General features: G+C 39.3%; 1 protein-coding gene across 1 annotated transcript in view; it reads left to right on the forward strand.

The window, feature by feature from the left end:
* LOC130247941 (centrosomal protein of 128 kDa) overlaps positions 1-22,093 on the forward strand; it is an 86,733-nt gene that overhangs the window by 41,714 nt on the left and 22,926 nt on the right. Inside the window, exons 9-13 of the mRNA XM_056481453.1 lie at positions 13,588-13,723; positions 13,816-13,916; positions 14,363-14,620; positions 19,220-19,816; positions 20,228-20,392. Of these exons, the coding sequence (XP_056337428.1) occupies positions 13,588-13,723; positions 13,816-13,916; positions 14,363-14,620; positions 19,220-19,816; positions 20,228-20,392 (1,257 nt within the window). The remainder of the gene's footprint in view (positions 1-13,587; positions 13,724-13,815; positions 13,917-14,362; positions 14,621-19,219; positions 19,817-20,227; positions 20,393-22,093) is intronic.

Genomic DNA, 22,093 nt, shown 5'->3' on the forward strand with positions numbered 1-22,093 from the left:
TCTTCCCGAGGACGAGTATCAAACCAAACTGGAAATCTCACAATTTTTCAAGCAACATTCCTTTATCCTTGATCCTGAATTGGAACAAAGGATCAAGGAGGAAGGAACACAATTATTCGATTTGACCCCAGTCGACGACGCATTGGAGGCCATTGCACGCCTTCCTCCCCCTGGCTCTCCAATCATTCGGTCTTGGTCCGCTGCCGATACGGCTCTGTGCGTTTCTTCTGTTGTTGGCTACATTATAACTTTGACTCTCGCCTATCTCCTCCACAAGAGAGTGACCGCCATCCGAGATGCATGTAACAAATGCATACCCGGCAATCGACGCATTTTCCGATGCGAAGAGGACCGAGAACCTGAGAATTCGTTAACCTTAATCGAGCTGCCTCCGGCATCGCCTGCCATCCTCACCGTTTACGATTAGCCAAATAAATTGATTGTCGCAACCCTTATTAAGGTTCCCTCATCTGTCAAGTGTTTCTAACCCGATTATGCCAATTTGTCTAATACCTTCACCAGAATTCAGTCTGTGATGGAAATGTTGTTTGTGCCTTGTGTGTGCCTGTTCTTTCCTTTGACTGCCTCTTCTTCCAGTGTCTGCCGATGGTCGCTTCAGTGACATCACCATCCAAATGGGGGACTGTAGGAACTCAGCCATATTCTAAGCGGAGTTAAAACCAGCAGTCATGAAAGCCTCATTGCGCCCCCTCCGACTCCTTCTTTTCTTAATTAAGTATCGCCCAGAGCTTAATTCCAATACACACTCCCCTTCCACCTTTATAAAACAAAGGACGGGTTGTAACCATGGGTTAAGAAGTACATGGTCCATCGGGAAAATCCGGCCATTTGGCCCCTCACATGACTATGTTAATTAACTTGCACCCAAAAGAAGAAAGACACATGTGTGTCTCTTCGGGCGCATGATCCGCCTCTCCTCTTGCTGTAAAAAAGGAGATAACACTCGTATTGTTTCGGTACAAAAAGCCAGAATGATTTTTGGACATTTCACATTTAAAAGTGTGTTTGCTGTAATTTTTTTATTGCTAATAGTTGTGTATGTTTTACTACGTATGTAAGCAAGTATATTCACTATGGGGTGCATGTAAATTAAACGTCGTAGCGTGTGTAACGCATGTAATTAACTGTATTTGATAAAGGCCGTGATGTTTAATGTCAAACTAAAGTTATAAGGCTTAAGAGAACATTTTTGTAATTGATAAAATTGTATCTGCAAATAGTAGTTAATTACAGAGTTTTATTGAGTTTTGATAACAGTAAAGTGAAGTTCTATGCCACGGGTCTCCCCCTCCCTGTCGGAGACAACAAAGAAAAAGAGGGAGGATAGACTCGCGAAGTAGCTGTACCATTGGACAGTCACAGAGTGGGCTGGTCTAAACTCTGGCCACTATAAAACTTCAACGAGGTGAAAGTTCAATGGCTTTCGTTTGGCTTCACGAGGGGTTTCTATGCACAAACTTTGTGTTGCACGCTTCCCGTCTTTACAACACGCCTGCCGGACATCACTCTTGGAAGAACTACCCATGTAAAGCCTGCGTCTGTCCGTCGTTACATCACTACGGCAACGAGAACCCATTCACAGGAGCTCAAGCTGCTTCTGTGTATGTTCGCGACTCGCATGAACTCAGTCTGACCCTGTTCTGCTCGTATAACCGCTTTCCCGTGAACACTCGGACGCAGCCCCATCCAGCAGTAGGGTCAGTCATTCAACTTCTCTGAACTCTTACTTCCTAAGTCTCGTAATTCTGCTGGAGCAGTCACTGGAGGAATTCCCATTCAACAAACTTCCCGCGTGCTGACGTCAAACTCTCCGTCACCGGGACAGGGAGTCTCACGCTCCAGAAGACGAAGGAAAACCCTCTCCAAGAAAGGACATCCCCGCCACGTCAACGTGCTGCAACCAATCGGCTTCGCCGGAGTTCGCTGGTTCGCTGGTTTCCCTCAACCAGCTGACGAGTGTGACTGATCATGAAAACGCAAGTAACATAAACATTGTTCACTCCTTGCTGAAGCTGGTGTTAAATTTATGCAGTAAACCTTAGTCAGATTCTCTGCTTGGTGGTTTTCTCAGGTTGCAATGCTAAAAACTTAGCAAGTGCGAGACGTTTGGGACTCTTTGTTGTTCATCCTCAGTCATTCACCCATTCCAGAACTGTGTGTGTGTGTGTGTGTGTGTGTGTGTGTGTGTGTGTGTGTGTGTGTTTGTGTGTGTGTGTGTGTGTGTGTGTGTGTGTGTGTGTATCTGTATGATTGTCTTTTAGAGTAGTGTACTGTGTGTTTAGCTTAATAAACTTCTTTCATCTTAAGATCCTTGTCGGAGTTGTATGTGTTTCTAAGTTACTGCCTCAGCTATATGGCCTTGCTACCTTGCTTGTATAAAAACTGAAATCCTGTTTTATATTATTATTGTTGGCCACGTAATAATATAACATAGATTTACTAAAGCTAAAATCACGCTGCTTACTTATATTAGGGTGGACCAATAGATGACGTAAGTGTACATGTTAACCTGTTTCTGACTGTGAGTCAGTCATTTGAATCTTCTGATTCGAATCCCCGAGAATTAATTTGAATTAATTCGAATTAATTCGAATTTGTGAGCTAATTTTTAGAGTACCGGACATATTAGATGGTCCAGGCACTACATAAGATTTATGCAAAGTTTTTCTTACTTAGAATTTTTGTCTTGTTTCTAGTCCAAATACCTACATTTCAAAGCAAGAATAAGATTATTTTAATTACCCCATTGGCTGATAATTTAGATTGTTTTAAAGAGCCCCTATTTTACCTTTATAAAAGGTCATACTTTGGTTTTGGGGGTCTCCAACAACAAGCTGATGTGCATGCAAGGTCAAAAAACACTTTCATTGTCTTATAATCTGCATTTATTTTTACCTAATTATCCCAACGAGACAGGCAAAAAATTGTAATTACATTTACATGTTATAATCCGGAGAAAGAAGAAACTGGTCCATTTCAACTGTAACAGTTACTGACAAAGTCCCTGTCAAAGTCTGACAAAGTCCCATACATAATAGTCTCTGCTGTTCCTTCCTTTAATAGCAAACAGCTGTCGAATACTGCGTTGCAGTGTAGGTTATTGTATAAATCATCAGAAAAATGACAGGAACAAACACAGCACTAGGTTGGCTATACTGTGGTATTGTTGTGAAAATGAACTTTTACCCTTAATCCTCTGCAGCCGAAACTCCATCTGTCAGTGATCATCATCTTCGCGTCATGATCAGTCCTGTGATCCCCCGCACTTCACTAGAAGGGAAGGGAAAGCGCGTTCACATTTTACCGGATCTGGAACTACATATTTGGTGATGTACCGTATCGACGTCGACGCATTCAAGCAAAAGTTTCCAAGTTAAATATTTCGCTAAAGAATCAATAGTTTTAAACACAGTGCACTTTCTCAAACCTCAGCTGGATGTTTTTATTCGCTTAGTGCTGTGCTACACATTGCATGGAAGGTCGTTTTCAAAAACCCATAATAGGGGCTATTTAAGGAAAACTTAAAGATTACTTGATCCACAAGAATTTTTAGACTAGAAACAAGATTTACTATGGCATTTATTCCACAAAAACTGTCAAATCAAACAAACGGTATTATGATGTATACATCTTGTTAAACTGTCACAATATTTATCACAGTAAAATAAAATATCATAATATAAGATTTTTACAATATCGTGCAGCTCTAATATATTTCACATTACCAGATTTGTAGTTTTTTGTACCATTTAGAGTGCTTCAAATACTTCTCTGTGTCTTTGTATGAGCACTTTGCAAAGTGTGTCAAAAGGTTTTTATTTATGTTTTATTTAAAGGTGCCCTATAAAGGAAATCTGGGTATAGGTAGTCATTAGTGTTAGTTCTGACAGAAAATTTGGATTTTGTTTTAGTCTTTTGAATAAAATTCACTTTTAGTTTAGTCCTATTTTAATCTTCTGTATCATTTTAGCTTATATAGTTTTAGTCGACTAAATTTTAGTTGACTAAATCTACTCAAGATTTAATTGACTAAAATATATATTTTTTAATTTAAGTGTAATTTAATTAAAATATTGTATACATTTATTAATACAAAATATGTTAATTTAAAATGATACAAAATCATCTAATTAACATATGGGGTATAGCTTTTCCATAAAGGGCAAAAATTAGATATACAATGTTTATCTTTTAAGTGAAATGTAAATATGTGAAATTATGTGTCTGCAATCAATGTTCATGTAGGAACAGTAGCCTATTGAAAATGTAGGATTATGCAATTATTTAGCTAACCCTTTATTTCAACATGGTAAACTACTAGTCTTTTTGACCAGTCTGTCAAACAGTTTCAAACCATTAAATCTTTGAAAGAGCTTAAAATAGTTTAAGTCCACTTTGCAGTATCAGTCTATAGCAGGCTGTAGTCCACCTTATTTAGTAAAGTCAACAATTTGAAGAATGCTTAACAGAAATTAGCATGCATTCTACTTGATAAACGGCTCTGCATATAAACGATGTTTACAATTTTATATATATATATATATATATATATATATATATATATATATATATATATATATATATATATATATATATATATATATATATATATATATATATATATTATTTATTTTTTTTTTTTTTTTTGTATGTGAACCAGTAATCTGTCAGAGAAGAGGTTCAGGTTAGGTTCAAGGTATGTTCATATCAGCAGGGGGCAATATCTGCTTGTGGAAGGCCTCCATTACCAGCTGCCCTATTTATCTGAGAGGTGACTAATGAATGTAGCTTTATTTATTACCTTTTCTCCATTGCAGAAGGCCACTGAAAAGCCATCTTGGCTTGTGCCTAGACAAATAATGCAGTTGTTGTGAACGAACAATAAACATATAATAATAAGACAAGCGTATGAATGATGTCATCATAGCATTTAACAAAGTCATAAATCTAACATGTAGACAGTGATTTAATAGCATCATATCTGCTATAATTATGCATCTCACTCATAGTTTGTGTCATTCTAATGATAAAATGATTTTGTGAAAATAAATTAAAGAACGTTAATAATTCGATTTGTGCTTTATATGCATGCTGGGTAACACTTTACAATAACTACACACTATAAATAATTTATCAAGCATTAGCAAATAGTTAATAATTTGTTAAGCATTTAAGTCTACATTATAAGACATTAGAAAGCATTTTGCAAATGCAGCTACAAATACTGTTTTCTTGTCTTATAAGCATATTTATGATGTTGGTAGATTCAGAATGAGTAAGCAAATGATTAATATACTTAAAATCAATTTTATATTTTATATTTTATTATGCAGGCATATAATAATGGTTCCCCTTCGGATGGGGAACTTCAGTGCTATAGTGGATAATCCACTTAGGGGGATTTCGTTCAGAAAGCCAATCATCTGAAAAAGTATGTAAACCAGCAAATGAAATGCCAATGAGTTGGCAGTGTCAGCTTGCGCAGCTGATGCTCGTTGCAATCAATTGGCAATATAAGCACAGCGAGAGCAAGGCTGAGGCATCATTTTACGCTTCAGAGTCTTTCACGAAGCTTCTGAGAGAGTCTATGAGGGTTTCTCCAGCTGTAATACAGAGAGAGAGAGTGAACGAGAGCGGTCCAGTGTGTGACACGCAGTGGCAGACTGTCGAGCTGGGTCTCTCCCTTGACTAGCGTTCTTTGGGTCCGGTCCTCCAGAGCGGTTATTATTGTTGCAAATTTCCTAAAAGAGCAACACGGTCGTGCACCACGTCTTTTTCAAGACGTCGCTCCGACTGTGCGTGTCTGGATGTGGTGGTTTACTGTCCCCGGATGATGGACACGTTTCATGTCTGAGGTCCAGCATAATGTCACGGGCAGTGCATGCCATCACTATGGTGGCATGTCTGTTGCGCAGTAAAGATCGCGGCTCGCTCTTGCAAAAGAGCCACCCACCCCAGTTGTCCCCTGCTCCAGGGCTGGGCACTCTTAGTGCAGATCTGAGGGTTACAGTGGGAGTAAATCTGCCTACCGCCCTTGTGGACCTCTCGCTCCTCCACGCGCTCCATCCAAGCTTCGAGTGAGAAAAGCGCTCTGTCCTCGGATGGCTCCGCCTTCTCACTTGATGACACAGAGGCTCAGATGTCCACCGCTGCATCGGAAGACTGGCTGTCATTGGTTGATGAAGGATTCCCTCCCTCTGCTGCCTCCCCTGGGACGCTATGCCTCCTGGCTTGCAGGTTCCGTGCATTTCGCCAGTGGCTCACAGGCACTGGGAAGATGGTCTCTTTTCTCCCACTCCTCGAGCCCCCCCTCCAGTGCTTGGGTGTGAGGTGAGAGTGAATCTCTAGCTCTTCCGCAGGACCCCAGCACTTCCTGGATCAGCACACCCACTCCGCGCTGCCCCACTGCTAGTAAGTCAGTGATTGTAGTGATGAGTCCATTAGCGATCGCTCTGCCTGTCTGGTTAGCGCAGGCCGACCCTTCACGGTGACTCATACGCACAATCAGACTAGGCTATGCGATTAAATTCGCAAAATGGCCCCCCAAGTTCACGAGTGTGTATTTCACCTGCCCCCTGTCCGCCCCTGTCTTGCGAGAGGAGATTGCTGTCCTCCTGGCGAAGGATGCAATCGAGCCAGTCCTTCCAGCCGAGATGGAGAGCGGGTTTTACTGCCCGTACTTCATCATGCCCAAAAAGAGTGGTGGGTCACGACCAATCCTAGATCTGCGCGTTTTGAACCGCTGTCTGCACAAGCTTCCGTTCAGAATGCTTACGCAGAAACGCATCTTCCGGTGCGTTCGTCCTCGGGATTGGTTTGCAGCGATAGACCTGAAGGACGTTTACTTCCATGTCTCCATTCTTCCACGGCACCGTCAGTTTCTGCGGTTTGCGTTCGAAGGTCGAGCTTAGCAGTCCTCTGTCTCCGCGGGTCTTCACCAAGCTCGCGGAGGGTGCCCTAGAGTCCCCCTCGGCTCGCAGGCATCCTCATACTCAATTATCTCGATGACTGACTGGCTGATTTTAGCCCACTCTCAGGATCAATTGATTATGCAGAGAGACAAGGTGCTCCGGCACCTCCACCTGTTGGGGCTCCAGGTCAACCGAGAAAAGAGCAAACTTGCCCCCGTGCAGAGGATCTCTTTTCTCGGGCTGGAGCTGGACTCAGTCACCATGACAGCGTGCCTCTCCGGAGAGCGCGCTCAGCTAATGTTGAACTGTCTGAGAGAGTTCGACAGCTAAACAGTGGTCCCACTGAAATCCTTTCAGAGGCTGCTGGGGCATATGGCATCTGCAGCCGCTGACACGCCACTCGGATTACTTCATATGAGACCACTTCAGCACTGGCTTTACGATCGAGTTCCCAGACGCGCATGGCACACGGGCACACACCGAGTCACTGTTACTGCGCTGTGTTGCCGTGCCCTCAGCCCTTAGAATGACCCCTCGTTTCTACAGGCTGGAGTGCCTCTAGGACAGTGGTTCCCAACCTTTTTTTGCCTGAGACCTCCTTTTTCCCTGGAAAATATTGTAAGGCCCCCCTCCACATTTAATGATATTATCACTCATATAAGTTTGCAGTAATGATAACAAAAAATGTTGTTTTCAAACCAACGGTATGTTTATTACTATCTACATATGTTTATGCACAAATAATAGCCTAATGTTTCCCAGAGATGGGTTGCGGCTGGAAGGGCATCCGCTGCATAAAACGTGCTGTATAAGTTGGCAGTTCATTCCGCTGTGGCGACCCCGGATCAATAAAGGGACTAAGCCGAAAAGAAAATGAATGAATGATTGAATTAAAAATAGCCTAATGTAAAATATAAAAGCAAAACATCAGTAGGCCATTTGTAACTGAAGCCTTTGGCCTTTAAATTGGCCCTATTTGAATTTCAACAACAAAAATATCAGTATTCACACTCGTGTATAAGGGAAAAAAATAATATAGGCTATTACAATATACTACTTGCATGTTATTTGTTATGCTCTGTCAATTAGTGTGAGGATTGCTGCGAGGTAAATCAGTGAGACTCTGTCTTTTTGTGGAGGACGGATTACAAATTTGTCCATTTTTGGTCAGCAAGGGCAGTGGTCCTCAACGTTTTTATCACCACGCACCGGTCAATGCTTGACAATTTTACTGCGGGGGGTTGAAGGTGTTTCGTATGTTGCTATGCGACCATCAACCGTTTTCTCAGAGGATGACTATTCATAGATAAATTTACAAAGAACTGCAGTGTGTGTGTGTGTTCTGTGTTTGTCTGAGAAAATTTGTCTTACCAAAATGGGGTCAAGCTGAAGCTGATCGGTCAATTCTTGTCACATGACTCTGGGGTTCATTGGCAAGCCGCGCACCTCCATTGGAAACAGCAAACTCTAGAAATACGTGATATGCGAACGGCCCCTAAAAGGCCGCCATCATTTGCAATCTCCATCAGTTGATCTTCTTGCACAGCCATGGTGGATTCACCTGATTTGTTGACAAGTGGGTTGCGAATCTATTCCTTGGCAGTTAGCGGGTTGTTCACTGGGCCTTTTCCCCTTAGCAAAGAAACTTTCTAAAGACGTCTGTTTCCTACTCATTTTGCTGCTTGTGGGTTAAATTTGGGCTCTCAAGTGACCAAGACGTAAGCAAAAGAGACGGTCATTTTTCAAAATAAAAGAATTTTTAAAATAAAAGATGGTTTAGACTCGAATAATAAATAAAAGGGAAATAATTAATGATTTCTTGTGCGACCCGGTGGTTGAGGACCACTGAGTTAGGGGATAAAATGAACTAATAAAATGAAGGCAACATGATAATTCTCATAATTGTCCACTGCTAAGGTTTTTTTTAAATATGATGCGACCCCCCCCCCCCCCCCCCACACTCACACAAAGCTCGCTGAGGCCCCCTTATGGGCCGCGACCCCCCTGTTGGGAACCGCTGCTCTAGGACAGGTGTCCACTCATGTTGGTGTTTCAACAGATGCTTTCAGCAGAGGCCTGGGGCTGTGTTTTGCGGGCATGCAACTGTGGGCCTGTGGAAAGGAACCCAGTTGAATTGGCATATCAATCACCTGGAAACTCCACCCTGAGTCTGTTCAGCTGATATGGGCGCGATTCTGGGAAACCCAGATTGATCTGTTTGCTTCCCCCGAGAATGCTCATTGCCATTGTATTTTTCCCTGACCGAGGATTCTCTCGGCACTGGCCCACAGCTGGCCTCGGAGCTTGCGCAAATATGCGTTTCCCCCAGTGAGCCTGCTCGCGCAGTTACTGTGCAAGGTCAGGGAGGACAAGAAGCAGGTCTTGCTAGTTACACCTCTCTGGCCCAACCGGACCTGGATATCAGAATTCTCCCTACTCGTGATGGCCCTCCCCTGGCAGATCCCTTTGAGAGAGGACCTACTCTCTCAGGGACAGGGCACCATCTGGCACCCTCACCAGGATCTTTGGAACTTCCATGTGTGGTCCTTAGACACGAGGAAGACTTGGGTAACCTACCGACCGAAGTGGAGTCTGTTCACTGAATGGTGCATCTCTCGCAGAGAAGACCCCCGAACTTTCCAGATCAGCGTTGTGCTTTCTTTCCTCCAAGAGAAGCTGGAGAGCAGGCTGTGGCCCTCCACACTCAAGGTTTACGTGGCTGCCATCTCCGCTCTTTATGACGTGGTGGCTGACAGCACCGTGGGAAGGCATAACTTTAACATCCGGTTCCTCAGAGGTGCTAGGCGAATTAATCCACCCCTCCCCCCTCTCATGCCCTCTTGGGATCTTGCTCTCGTTCTCTCTCCTGCGTACAGATCCCTTCAAACCACTTGACTCAGTATCTTTAAGATTTCTGTCCCTGAAGACAGCTCTGCTGGTCGCGTTGGCATCGATTAAGAGAGTGGGGGACCTGGAGGCATTTTCGGTCAGTGACTCGTGCCTGGAATTCGTGCCTAACGCGGAGATATGTGCGCTTATTCTATCTGTCAGTAAAGCTATATTGCATCGCCATAACGATTGCCCCTTAGCTGTGGAGGTAAAAGTCTCTTCAGCTAAAAAATTGTCTCAGCCTTGCTCTTGCTGTACTTATTTTGCCAGTTGATTGCAACGAGCATCAGCTGACGCTGCCAACTCATTGGCATTGCATTGGCCTGTTTACATACTGTTTCAGATGATTGGCTTTCTGAACGAAATCCCCATAAGTGGATTTTCCACTATAGCCTTTCCGTCCCCCCTCTGGGAACGAGGGTTACTTTGGTAACCAGAGCATTACTCTGTATGTTAATACATTCTTTATTAACACAACTTCATGCAGTTTTGTGACTATTTAGGACTATTTATGCTTTATAAATCACTTATAAATGTCCATCAATCCCTAAATATCTAATGAAAAACAAATTTTTGCAATCTTATCTAAAAATAAATGACTGTACAGTTAAATTTTTTTACCAAAAATTCTGTTAATTGCCTAAGGTTTTCAGTTTCAACGACAATGATGTGAAAAATCCCCCCGTTCAGTCATTCCCATTATTACTCAATATATTGATGCTCAAAGTGAAGCATGGGAGTGGATCAGTGATGATTTGGGGTGCAGTTATCATGGCCTTCCCTAAGCCCAATACATGTGCTAGATCGGTGCGTCACTGCCAAGGATTACTATACCATTCTGGTCTACGAGTCTGGTTTACCATGTGCAATGGTTGTATCAATCATTGTATCTTAAAGGCGGTGCTGTTTATCATTGTAATACACACTGCAAAACTAGAGACAGAGTGCATTTATGAACATGAAAGTGAATTTGAACATCTCCCTTGACACTTTGGGGTGTTTTGGAGGAACAAGTCAGGAAATGTTAACCTCCACCATCATCATGTAGTGACTTGGCCACTATTCTACAAGAAGAATGGCTCAAAATTTCTCTGGGCAATGTGCAGGACTTGTATCTGTCATTCCCAATATGAATTGATGCTGAATTGGCCACAAAAAGAGGCCCTACACCATAATAATGAATTATTGTGGTCTAAAACCAGGCGTTTCAGTTTCATTGTCCAACCCCTGTACATGGCACATACAGTGTCATCAGACTTAGCCATTAGTATATTTATGAAGATGCACAAATGTCATGGCAAAACTTGTCCTGGGCCTCAAAACCCCTTTAAGTAGGGGTCATCTATCGTTGCGACCTAAATAGAACTAAACAGAAATTTTGCTCCAATTGTGTCAACAACCATCTTCATTGAGATGTAACACACATCCCTCTCATTAATTTTCAACAAGGAAATCACATTTAAAATAGGTCTAATTTACATACATATATAAAAAGTAGGCTATAATATGGCCAGTAATCTGAATTCAATACATTTCGGGATGGTTATCAATGTGTTTATCATGGTGAAAAGAGAGTAAAAGCCATTATATTTCAAATTGTGGAACATTCATCTAGAGATGAGGGAGTAGAATGCTGTAGTAGTTCTAGTTAAATTGAAGCTGCTTTAGTTCAGGTTAGTATAATGCCTGTTTCACACCACAAGCGTGAGCAGCGCATGTTTTTTCAGCATCCATGTTAACAGATTAGAGCTTTCGTACCGCACGCAGAAGCAGCGCATCAGCGCGAGGTGTGAGCGTCGCTGAAGCAGCAGTGCCGTGATAGTTTCGGCGCAGGATCTATTTTTGTCGTGCTGCTCAATTAAAGTGACAGTGCATTGATGATGACCAAAAACACATTGAATGACAGTAAAAAGTTGCAATTTTACCCAATAAATGCATTGATAATATCCACTGATTTATATATAGTCAATCAAATGAACTTAAACGATTAAAAACTGCAACAAATATTTATTTAGGCACGAACTACAAAACCAAATGCAAAACAAGTTTAGTATTAGTTTTGCCTAAGTTACATACTAGTTTGATCATGTATAAATATCATTCTAACTATATTGTATAACTATTATTATAACTTTAAGCCTACAACATCCTGGCACTCCTCATAGAGCTTGAGAAGCATGCAGTCCTGTTAGGATCTATATAATTTATAAAATAAAGACTTGTAGGTTAAGGAAACAGCATAGGAGGAAGTTGCCGCGGGCGGCCCTTGGTGCAGATGAAAAGCAAAAAAAAATGTGTATTTTATATATAGATAGATAGGTAACTAGATAGAATAGAAAGAGATAGATTGATCTGTGCAGCAGCTGCAGATGAGCAGTTCTGCGCACTGCAGAAGCAGTCGGTATGAAAGACAAACGCCTGAGCGCTGCTTCTGCTCTCCATATGCGCTGCGCACATGCTGCTCACGCTCTCGGGTGCTTTCACACCTGGTGATTGATTGTTTTGTTCTGAAACAGGGATTAAAATTGTTACACTGTTTGTTTTTGGTGTGGTTCGCTTTCACATGGCAAATTTTCTAAACAGACCAAAATAGTTCAAACAAGAGTAGACTCTCCTCACTTTGGTTCATTGGAGTTTCGGACTCAGCTGACATATGTCCTTATTTTATTTATGATGATGAGCAATTAGACATTGTAAGCGAAAAGGTGCACTTTAATTTTGAATGCTGGCACCCACAGGCATCATCACCTAATATAAATAAGAGAGGTAAGACTTTCTCATACATAGCCTCATTTCAGTTGTCAAGTTGTTCAAATCTATCTATTGAATCAATATATTGCCCGTCATTTTTTGTAACATTTAATTAGTTATTTTAAAATAAGAAAAATACATTTAATAACTTTGTTTTCAGTTTTTAATATTAATTATATGCTTTAAAAAATGTTGGCTAGAATTATGCATTATAGACTTACATTATAGAGAAAATTTACAGATGAACCGAAACTGCAGTCAGATCATGAAGCAGATCAATGTTGATCTTTCTTTCGAGATGTCAGTGCCAAAATGAACAAACCAATAGGCCTAATACAAAATGTTATAAGACAACGGGTAAACAGCTCTCATTAATATTTCAGCATGCTTTCACTTCCATATTTTTTATGAAATTTACATTTACCGATAGGAATGACATCCCACCCTACTCATAATTCACTCTCCATATAGCCGTATATATGGCTATTACATATCCATAATACACTGTGATATAGCCTGGTTCGTTTGATTGTTGCATCATATTGCTTTAACACTATATAATCGATCCGCTCCAGAGTTTGTTTCAATCGAGCTGGGACCACCTCATTCAGGTGGTCAGACTGCTTGTTTTGGTGTGGATCAGAGCACGATTGCAGCTTTTACATTTGCCAAAATGAACCGAGCTAATGGGGCAAACAAGCCAGGTTCCGAAACAAACATCTAGGTGTGAAAGCACCCTAAATATCACTGTTGAAGATTTAGTTTAGTTCAGATCAATGTATTGCAAATGTTACTGATTAAGGGCAACCCTCTGAAGATCAACTCCACCAATGCACAGCTCCACTAATCCCAAACAAGTCAAGTCAGAGGGAACAGTGGCAAGGAATCAAAATTTTACCAATTGATTGTAGTTTAGAAAAAACTTAAACTGAAACTACTTAAACTACCTAAACTAAAGAGATTTTAGTTTTCTTTTTTGAATGTGTGTGTCTCTTTTTTTCTTTTTGCTCTCCAGATAGATGACATGCGTTCACAGCTTTTCAGGATAGAGAAAGACCATGTACAGTTGCAAAAGGAGATGGCTTCACTGCTGTCTCAGCAAAGAAGTGCAAGGAGACAACAGCAAGGAGGTGTCACAGGCCTTGACAGTGGTAAAATATGCTAATATGGCAAGTTTACAAGGTTTTTGTGGATTTTGTGCTGTTTAACTACTATGTGTGTATTCTTCCCCCATGATGCACAGAGCTGGAGAGAGGGTTGTGTGTTTCTAGTGACATAGAAGAGCTGAAAAAAAGCATTGAACAAAGAGAGAGAGAGAAGGCTCAGCTTGCTTTCCAGGTTGAGGTTTGTACATTTGATATTGTTTCATGGAGGTGCTGGAAAGATCCTCTCTGGTAAACTTTTATTTTATAAATATGGTTTCATCAAAGTGCAGAAAGAGAGGATGCATAGAGGAGCTGTTGTTTTTGTTCCAAAGTACAGATCACTGCATTCAGATACTACAGAAAAATCAAAGTTGCAGCCCTAGCTCCAGGCTTCTGCCTACATTATACATAAAATATACACCAATTAGGATAAAACGGACATTCTTCCTCTTGAGTAAAATATTAATAAAATTCTGATACTTGATCATAAGTGCTTAGAATCTTTGTCAAATCTACAAAAAGTATTAAGATGTAAAATAAATTAATAATGATCCAGTCATTGAGTAAAATAGTTTTGAGACATCAGATTTGTCTATAATTTAGTTAGCTCTTTTTGTGATTTTCTTTTTTCCTTGCTTTCTTTAGGCCCTTTCTGCAGATTTGGAGCAGCATCAGTTGCAGAAGTTGGGCCAACTGAAGGAGGTCCAGTCTCTTTTAAAGAACAATAGTTTAGAGTGTTCACATCTAAAGGCCCAGCTTATTGAAAGTGAGACAAGGAGAGAGGAGCTGCGGTCAAAGGCACAGGAAGCAATCCGACAATGGAAGACTAAGTGTAAAAAACTGGGACGAGAGGTTCTGGAACTGAAGAATGAGAACAGAAATGGCACCGATAAAAACAAATGGGTAAGGCTTCACAAACCTCCATGGTTAGTAAATAAATAAACAAGATTATTATTGATAGGCTGTGTTGTAAGTGTTTCTAAACCATATTGGCCTGAGTGACACAAAGACCAGTTTTATGTAATGGTTGCCCATTCTGCCTTTATTTTTGTTTATCATAATAATGTCAGATAATTTTAGAAAATTCTAGAGCTTAGTGACAATTTACAATAAGGATTATTTTTATTGCCATTTTATTGCCAGATAACAACAGTAGTTTACATGAACTAACAATAAAAAATTATTTTTAAAGACATTTGTTAATTTTTAAGTTAGTGTCTGTGTTTTCTAATGCATTATTAAAGTAACCATAAAAATCTAAACTGATACTACTTTGTTAGTGCACAATGCTATTCTTGAGTTGAATAATTGATCCATACTGTTTATTCCATTATAACTGACTTGGCTGTAGTGTATGTGTGAGAGCTTATGGGTGTTTCCTAGTACAGGATTGCAGCTGGAAGGGCATCCGATGTGTAAAACATATGCTAGATAAGTTGGTGGTTCATTCCGCTGTAGCGACCCCTGATAAATAAAGGATCCAAGCCATAGGAAAATAAATGATTAATCCACTGAAAAAAAAAATATATATATATGTCTTTGAAATCAAAATGAATGTCTGTTTATATTATTAAATAAGCAAAAGAGTCAGCAAAAACTAACAAAGAAATAGTATTTATTTATTCACCTGGTCACTTCAAGCTATTTTTTTTTTTGAAAATGATGCATCCAAAATGCATTTGGGTCAACGCAATGCCACATGGCACTTTTGCTTGTTTCATTTATTAATTTTTTCCACTTCATTCTATTTTTGACCAGTTATTATTAATCATTAAATTATACAATTAGAATTTTTAATTAATGTAAAGCCCTGGTCAGATCACGATTTTTATTGGCGGTTACGAAAGTCACAATGTCAGATTATGCATTTTTTTTTCTTGATAAAATCTAGACTTGTCGTGGGTAACAAATGTGCCAGACTACACGTTCCTTCACGATCAGTCATCGCAGCAGTCTCAAGTGTTGCTATAACAAAATTTCAATTTTTTAAATTTCAATCTCAATAAACACTGATGCTTGCAGACAACTAATAACTACATTATTTAAGAGCATTCGTTAAGACATGGATAGGATCAAACTTATGATTCCTTTTTAATATTAAGATATTTTCTTTGAAAGCCAAATGTATATTTTCCTGCCATGGATTTCTTATTAAACACTTCCTTGCCAGAACTTGCTGTAAGTGAGAAATAATGACATATTAAAAATTAACAAATATATAACTGAGATTTGTGATACAATCACAGCGAAGCATTCATTAAATACTTATTATCCTCAGAGCAAAACAAATCATCCACCTGTATAGTTGAGTAGTGATTGGCATAAACAAAAATGTATAATTTGTATATTTTTCTTGGGAAAAAAATATCTTGTTGTAGGAGACAAGTTTTTTTATTGAATTTTTCAGAAAAAATTTTTAACAAAGCAACTCAAGCATATACAAGAGCAAAGTACATACAAATTAGGAAAAATAAATAAATACAAGGTGAAATAGTACTAATTAAAAAATGGTAAAAAAAAAAAATAGTAAAAAGAATTGATTTAGGGGTGAGTTGGGTGGGGGTGGGATATTTGGAATATTTGGTATTTGGAATAAATCTGTTCTCAAAAACAAATAGATGTTGAGTGAATTTGCTTAATTGTTGATAGCCAGACTGTCTCTGGAACTGTATTTCTTAAGTCATCTTCCCACTGTTTCTTTAAAAAATCTAAAGATGGTGCGGCTGCTCTTTAAATCAGACTGTACACTTTTTATAGCAGACCACCCTCAGATGTACTTAGGTCAAAGATCTCCTCAATCCAGCTGCTTATGGGAGTAGCTGAAAGTGTACTAAAATACCTTTTTACTAGGCTTCTTACCTGTAAATATCTGAAGAAATGTGATTTAGGAATATCCGATTATTTAGTCATATGTTCAAATGACATAAAATTACTTCCTTGACCATAATATTGTTTGGGAGATACTTTCTATTAAGTGGTAGTGGGGCACAAAGCATTGAGAATAGAGAAACTGTCCCACAGGATGCCTGCTCCATCTCTACCCATACAGGTTCATTCTCCTGATTTTCATGATCTGTCAGATAAACAATTTTTTCAATGTTACATACCAATAGTAATACATAAAGTTGGGCGACACCAATCCCCCAACTTCTTTCTGCCTTTCTAAAAATGTTTTGGGACATTTTGAAACAAAAACAAAAATCTTGACCATACAGGCAATAAAGACCATCGGTTTAAATCTTGTTTGTTTTTTTCCATCACTGCATCAAAGTTACATCTAAATAGCTGTTTATATGTACTGGCCACTGAAATTCCCAGGTACCTAAAAGATGTATTACTAATTTTAAAGGGACATTTACTGAGGTCTGACTGCTTTGCTTTCTTATTAATTGGAAATAATATACTTTTAGTGAAATTGATTTTATATCCTGAAACTGCCCCAAAGCTATTTATAAGATCTATCGTTTTGGGTATAGAACTATCAGGATTGGATATGTATATAATAAGATCATCTGCGTACAGTGAAACCTTGTGAGTCTTCCTATTCCTATTAATGCCTAGCAAGTCTGACTCTTTCCTTAAAGGTATAGCTAGTGGCTCTATTGCTATATTAAATAGAAGGGGAGACAGGGGACAGCCCTGTCTAGTGCCTCTATATAAAGGAAAACAGTTTGATATTATCTTGTTAGTTCTTTTACAAGCATTTGGATGTGAATAGAGTATACTAATCCAAGTGCAGAACCAAAGCCAAAATTTTTCATAACTGTGAATAGATATTCATACTTAATACGGTCAAAGGTTATATGAGCATCTAATGACAGTAGCATTTCTGGCAAATGTGTACTGTTTTGCAAGTAAAGTATATTAAACTTTCTCTCTGTAAATAGCTTGAAAGCTGCCGCCCTGTTATGAATCCTGTCTGATCTTGATGAATAATTTTTTGTATGACTGGATTAAGCCTTGCTGCCAAAATAGATATGAGTTGTTCAAGATTATCCTTGTCTTGATCACTGATATTGGGCATTTATATTGTATCAAAGAAATGTGCTATATTGACTTTATAATTTGTCTCAGATGTATATAACTTTTCATATAATTTTTTTAAACTGCTTGTTAATGTCTAACTGATCTGTAGTTACTCCTTGCCCTGTTTGAATTTTCAGCTATATAATAAGTTTAGTTGTCTGTCTCAATTGATGTGAAAGTAACTTACTAGCTTTTTCACCATATTCAAATTCTCTCTGTCTTGATCTCAGATATAATGCTTCTTCTGCTTCAGTGGTTAGAGAATCTAATTCTGACTGTAACACCCCTTTCTCTTTATACAGAGTAGTTGTGGGGGATCTTGAATGTTCTTGGTCTATCTCATTTATCCTTGAAATGATTTGATTGACCCGCTCCATTATATTTTTCTTCATACCTACACTATATAAAGTTATTTGCCCTCTTAAAAATGCTTTCATTGTCTCCCAAAGGTTACAGTAGGTCATGCCAGGCGTGCAGTTAGTTTCAAAGAAATAGTCTATCTGATTAGATGCAAAATCAACAAATGTCTCATCCATCAGTAGTCTAGAGTTAAACCTCCACATTACCCTTGATGGTATACTATCAGGGAAGGAAAGAATCATTATTACTGGGCTATGGTTAGAAATGACAATGCCTGTGTATGTACATGTTTTAAGTAATGATAATAATCTCTTGTCTATAAAAAAATGTATCTTTTGTTGGTCAGTTATTTATAAAGTACTGTATAACGAATAACATTTGAGGTGATGCGCTTCAAAACCAGTCCTCTACATGCGCAAAAACATGAACTGCCATGAGATTGTGTTGGTTCGTTAAATTAAAAAATAATCTAGTCTATACTTTAAATAAAATTAAAGTGAAATATTCACAGTTTCAGAGAAGCCTATAGTAATTACAAATTTGAATAAGCATGAAATGCTTTTGCAATGAACATTGTTCCTGTTTCCAGATTACCTAGGAAGACCAAACTCTGTTGAAAGGATGAGAGAACTCAGAGACTCGTTGTGAGAATGAAAATGTCTGCATATTTGTGCCAGTCTGTCAGATAAAATTGCTTAAAACACCTTAATATTTTAGAAAAGTTTTCATAACCAATGATTAATCTTATCCACCCATGACCCACCCATAAGTAAATATGCAGCACCCACTGATATAACCGAGAAATTATGTGCTCCTATTGCACAGTGTCACCCATGTGACAGAACTCGTCATGAAGAATGAGGAAAAAATTAAACATGCTAGACTTCGTTACACAAGAAGAAACGATTGAATCTTGTGTCACGACACTCATTTGTTGTTTACGAATCCCCACGAGACCCTACGCCAAGGAAATCATGCTGAAATTGTGACAAATTCATGTGATCTGACCAGGTCTTAAAACGGCAGCATAGAAATACATTTACATTCATTTGTGATATTAGAATTTTTAAGTTGCATTTTATGTAGCATGTGTAAGTAGTTTGTTTTCTTCTGTAGAACCAAGAAAGAGCAGGCATTCTTAGCCAGCAGACTGAAAGGACTCGCCGACAGCTTGCAGATGCCCTCGGAAGTCTTGCTCAGCGTGAAGAGGATGTACACCAATGTGAAGTGGATCTAGTTGAAGCTCGTTCTCGTCTTGTTACTTTAGAACTAAAGCTCCAAGAGGCTCAGGAAAACATGAGACACCTAGAAGAGGAGACCCAGAAGCAGATTTCCTTACAGCTCCATATGAGAGAGGAGAACATCAGGTTGCAGGAACGTGTTGATCTGCTGGAACAGAGGAGGGAGGTGGATCAGAGATCTATGCTGGATCTCCAGGGCTTAAACAAGAACCTGATAGCTGCAAAAGCTGATCTCACTACTAGACTGGCTGAGGTAGAGAGTTCCAAGAAGGACCTGGAAATACAGCTCACTGTGGCTCAGGAGGAGAGCTCCTCATTCGGACGACAGCTGGAACTGGAGAGACAGGTGCATCAAAAGGAGCTGAGTCGCTTGCTAGAAGGCAAAGCAGAACAGGACAGAGATGTACACAACAAGCTGATATTATACCAGCGAGAGCATGAAGAACTGGAGGCTCTTGTCAAAAACCTTAAGGTTATAATGTTTACTGTTAAACCACTTTGTACATCATTAGAAAACATTCACCCTTAGTTTAAATTCATCCTTATATATTTCATGATCTATGTTTTATTGACATGACATTGCAGTGCAGGTTTAACGAGGTCTAAGGATCCGGTTTACACAGGCTTATAACTTTTATTGCAAGTCTTACAGTTCCAAACAAAAAATTGCATCATGTGCTTCACTCAAACATAAATTCACAAGAGCTATATAAAGTCCATCAAGGCTCCTACAGTCATGAGCGTTCTGTTAATCTATCTCTCTCTCTCTATCTCTCTCTCTCTCTCTCTAGCCCTTTTTCAAACATTAATGACAAAAAAATGGTTAAATTAAAAACGTGCATTGATTTCTTACACTGTGTGATAATATTGTTTATGTGTCTAGTCAGAGGCATTAGCAAATGGTGAACTGAGAAGAGTTCTTCAGCTAAAGCTGGACAAAATGAAGACTGAATGTGATAAACTAACAGAGGAGCTAAGCACCAGAGAGGAGAGTCTCACTCAGCTCCTCCGCAAATACCACATCCTCAGAAAAGAGCTGAATGCGAAGGTAATTCTGATTTTCTACCAGTTTCACTTATCAAATCAGTGGTTTTTCTATAGTAAAGTTATGGTAAAAACTTTTTCTAGAGCTCCAATCTGAAATTGCATATGATATATCTGGAATTAGAGTTGTTTGGTACTGAATAGCCTGCATACATTGTCAAAAATCCTGTTCTTTACAGTGATTATACTGTAGCAAAACTATATAAATGTATATTAGGGGTGTGACAAGATCTCGGGCTACAAGATCTCACAAGACTAAATCACGACGAGATTTCTCGTCAAGGTGAAAAGTTGTCTCGTGAGTTGTGGCGTTATGATGGAGCATGAGGTTGAATTAAGCACTGAAGATTCGAGGCAGGATTGGATTTGAACCGCATTTCAAGTGCTTTGCACACACCTGGCAACCCCCATGTTCCTCGTTTGCTTAGGCGTTTACTGGAGTTCAAAGGTTGCCGCTTCCAAAAGCAAAGGCTGCTACAACTGTCACCACACAAATTAACCATGTGATGGAATAGCACTTAAGATATGCTTAAAGTCATAATCGTTGTAAACACAAATTGAAGAAAGACGTGAATTATTTTTTTTTTAGTTGCATAATTGACTTTTAAACTCCCATCAAATCAAATTACTACCATTGTATAGGACTTTTAGCTGCATTTTGCAGCAGGATAAGCCATACGCACACGTCTGTTTGACACTATTCTCTGCACCTACCGAGTCCGTAAAGCACCACAGACACACACATCTCATCCAAGTGCGTGCACACACACAGTGAATTTCTGTATTGTCATTATTTATGCCGTCAAAAAAAAATCTTTTTATTCGGCATGCTGTATCAAATTCCATTAAACAGCTCTCTCCTATCAGTCCATACTCACATCCAGTAGCTCAGATGTTTGTTCAGTCAGTAGTGTTTATAGTAAAATGTTTGCATGTCCTTCGTGGCATAATTCATTAAAATATAAGTAAAATAACATTCATTACAAGTTTGTTTAAAAAAAATGTTTTGCATTTTGCATTCTTTGTTTTCAAAAACTGACCTTGTTTTTAATTTATTTTAAAAATATTATAAAATAAGTTAGAAAATTACCTTTTAATGTAATATAGTTTGGTATATTTACCATTGGAGCCCCGGCTGGGTCAGTTGGCATTTCTGTGTGGAGTTTGCATGTTTTCCCAGTGTTGGCATGGGTTTTCTCCGGGTGCTCCGGTTTCCCCCATGGTCCAAAGACATGCGCTATAGGTGAATTGAATAAGCTAAATTGGCGTAGTGAATGTGAGTGTGTGCAAGAGTGTGTGGATGTTTCCCACTGTTGGGTTGCGGCTGGAAAGGCATCCGCTGCGTAAATCATGTATGCTGGATAAGTTGGCGGTTCATTCCGCTGTGGCGGCCCGTGATTAATAAAGGGACTGAGCTGAAAAGAAAATGAATGAAGAATATTTACCATTGGCCCATGGGTCTCAATGATATTTCAATTTTTGACCCCTCATACGAAAACATTTGGGCACCCCTGGTCTAGAGATATCAATCAAACAATAGCTGACTGAAACTAGAACACATCAAATAACAAACAACAAATCAGAGTTTAGGTATCCGGTCATATTTTATTTTGATGATCCGTTTGTTGAATTTAAGTTACATTGCATCTACATGGCAACTAAGGCCAAATCCCAATTCTATTTTTGTACCCCTACCCCTTCCTCC

The sequence above is a fragment of the Danio aesculapii genome, chromosome 20, assembly GCF_903798145.1.
Source record: "Danio aesculapii chromosome 20, fDanAes4.1, whole genome shotgun sequence".
Taxonomy (NCBI): domain Eukaryota; kingdom Metazoa; phylum Chordata; class Actinopteri; order Cypriniformes; family Danionidae; genus Danio; species Danio aesculapii.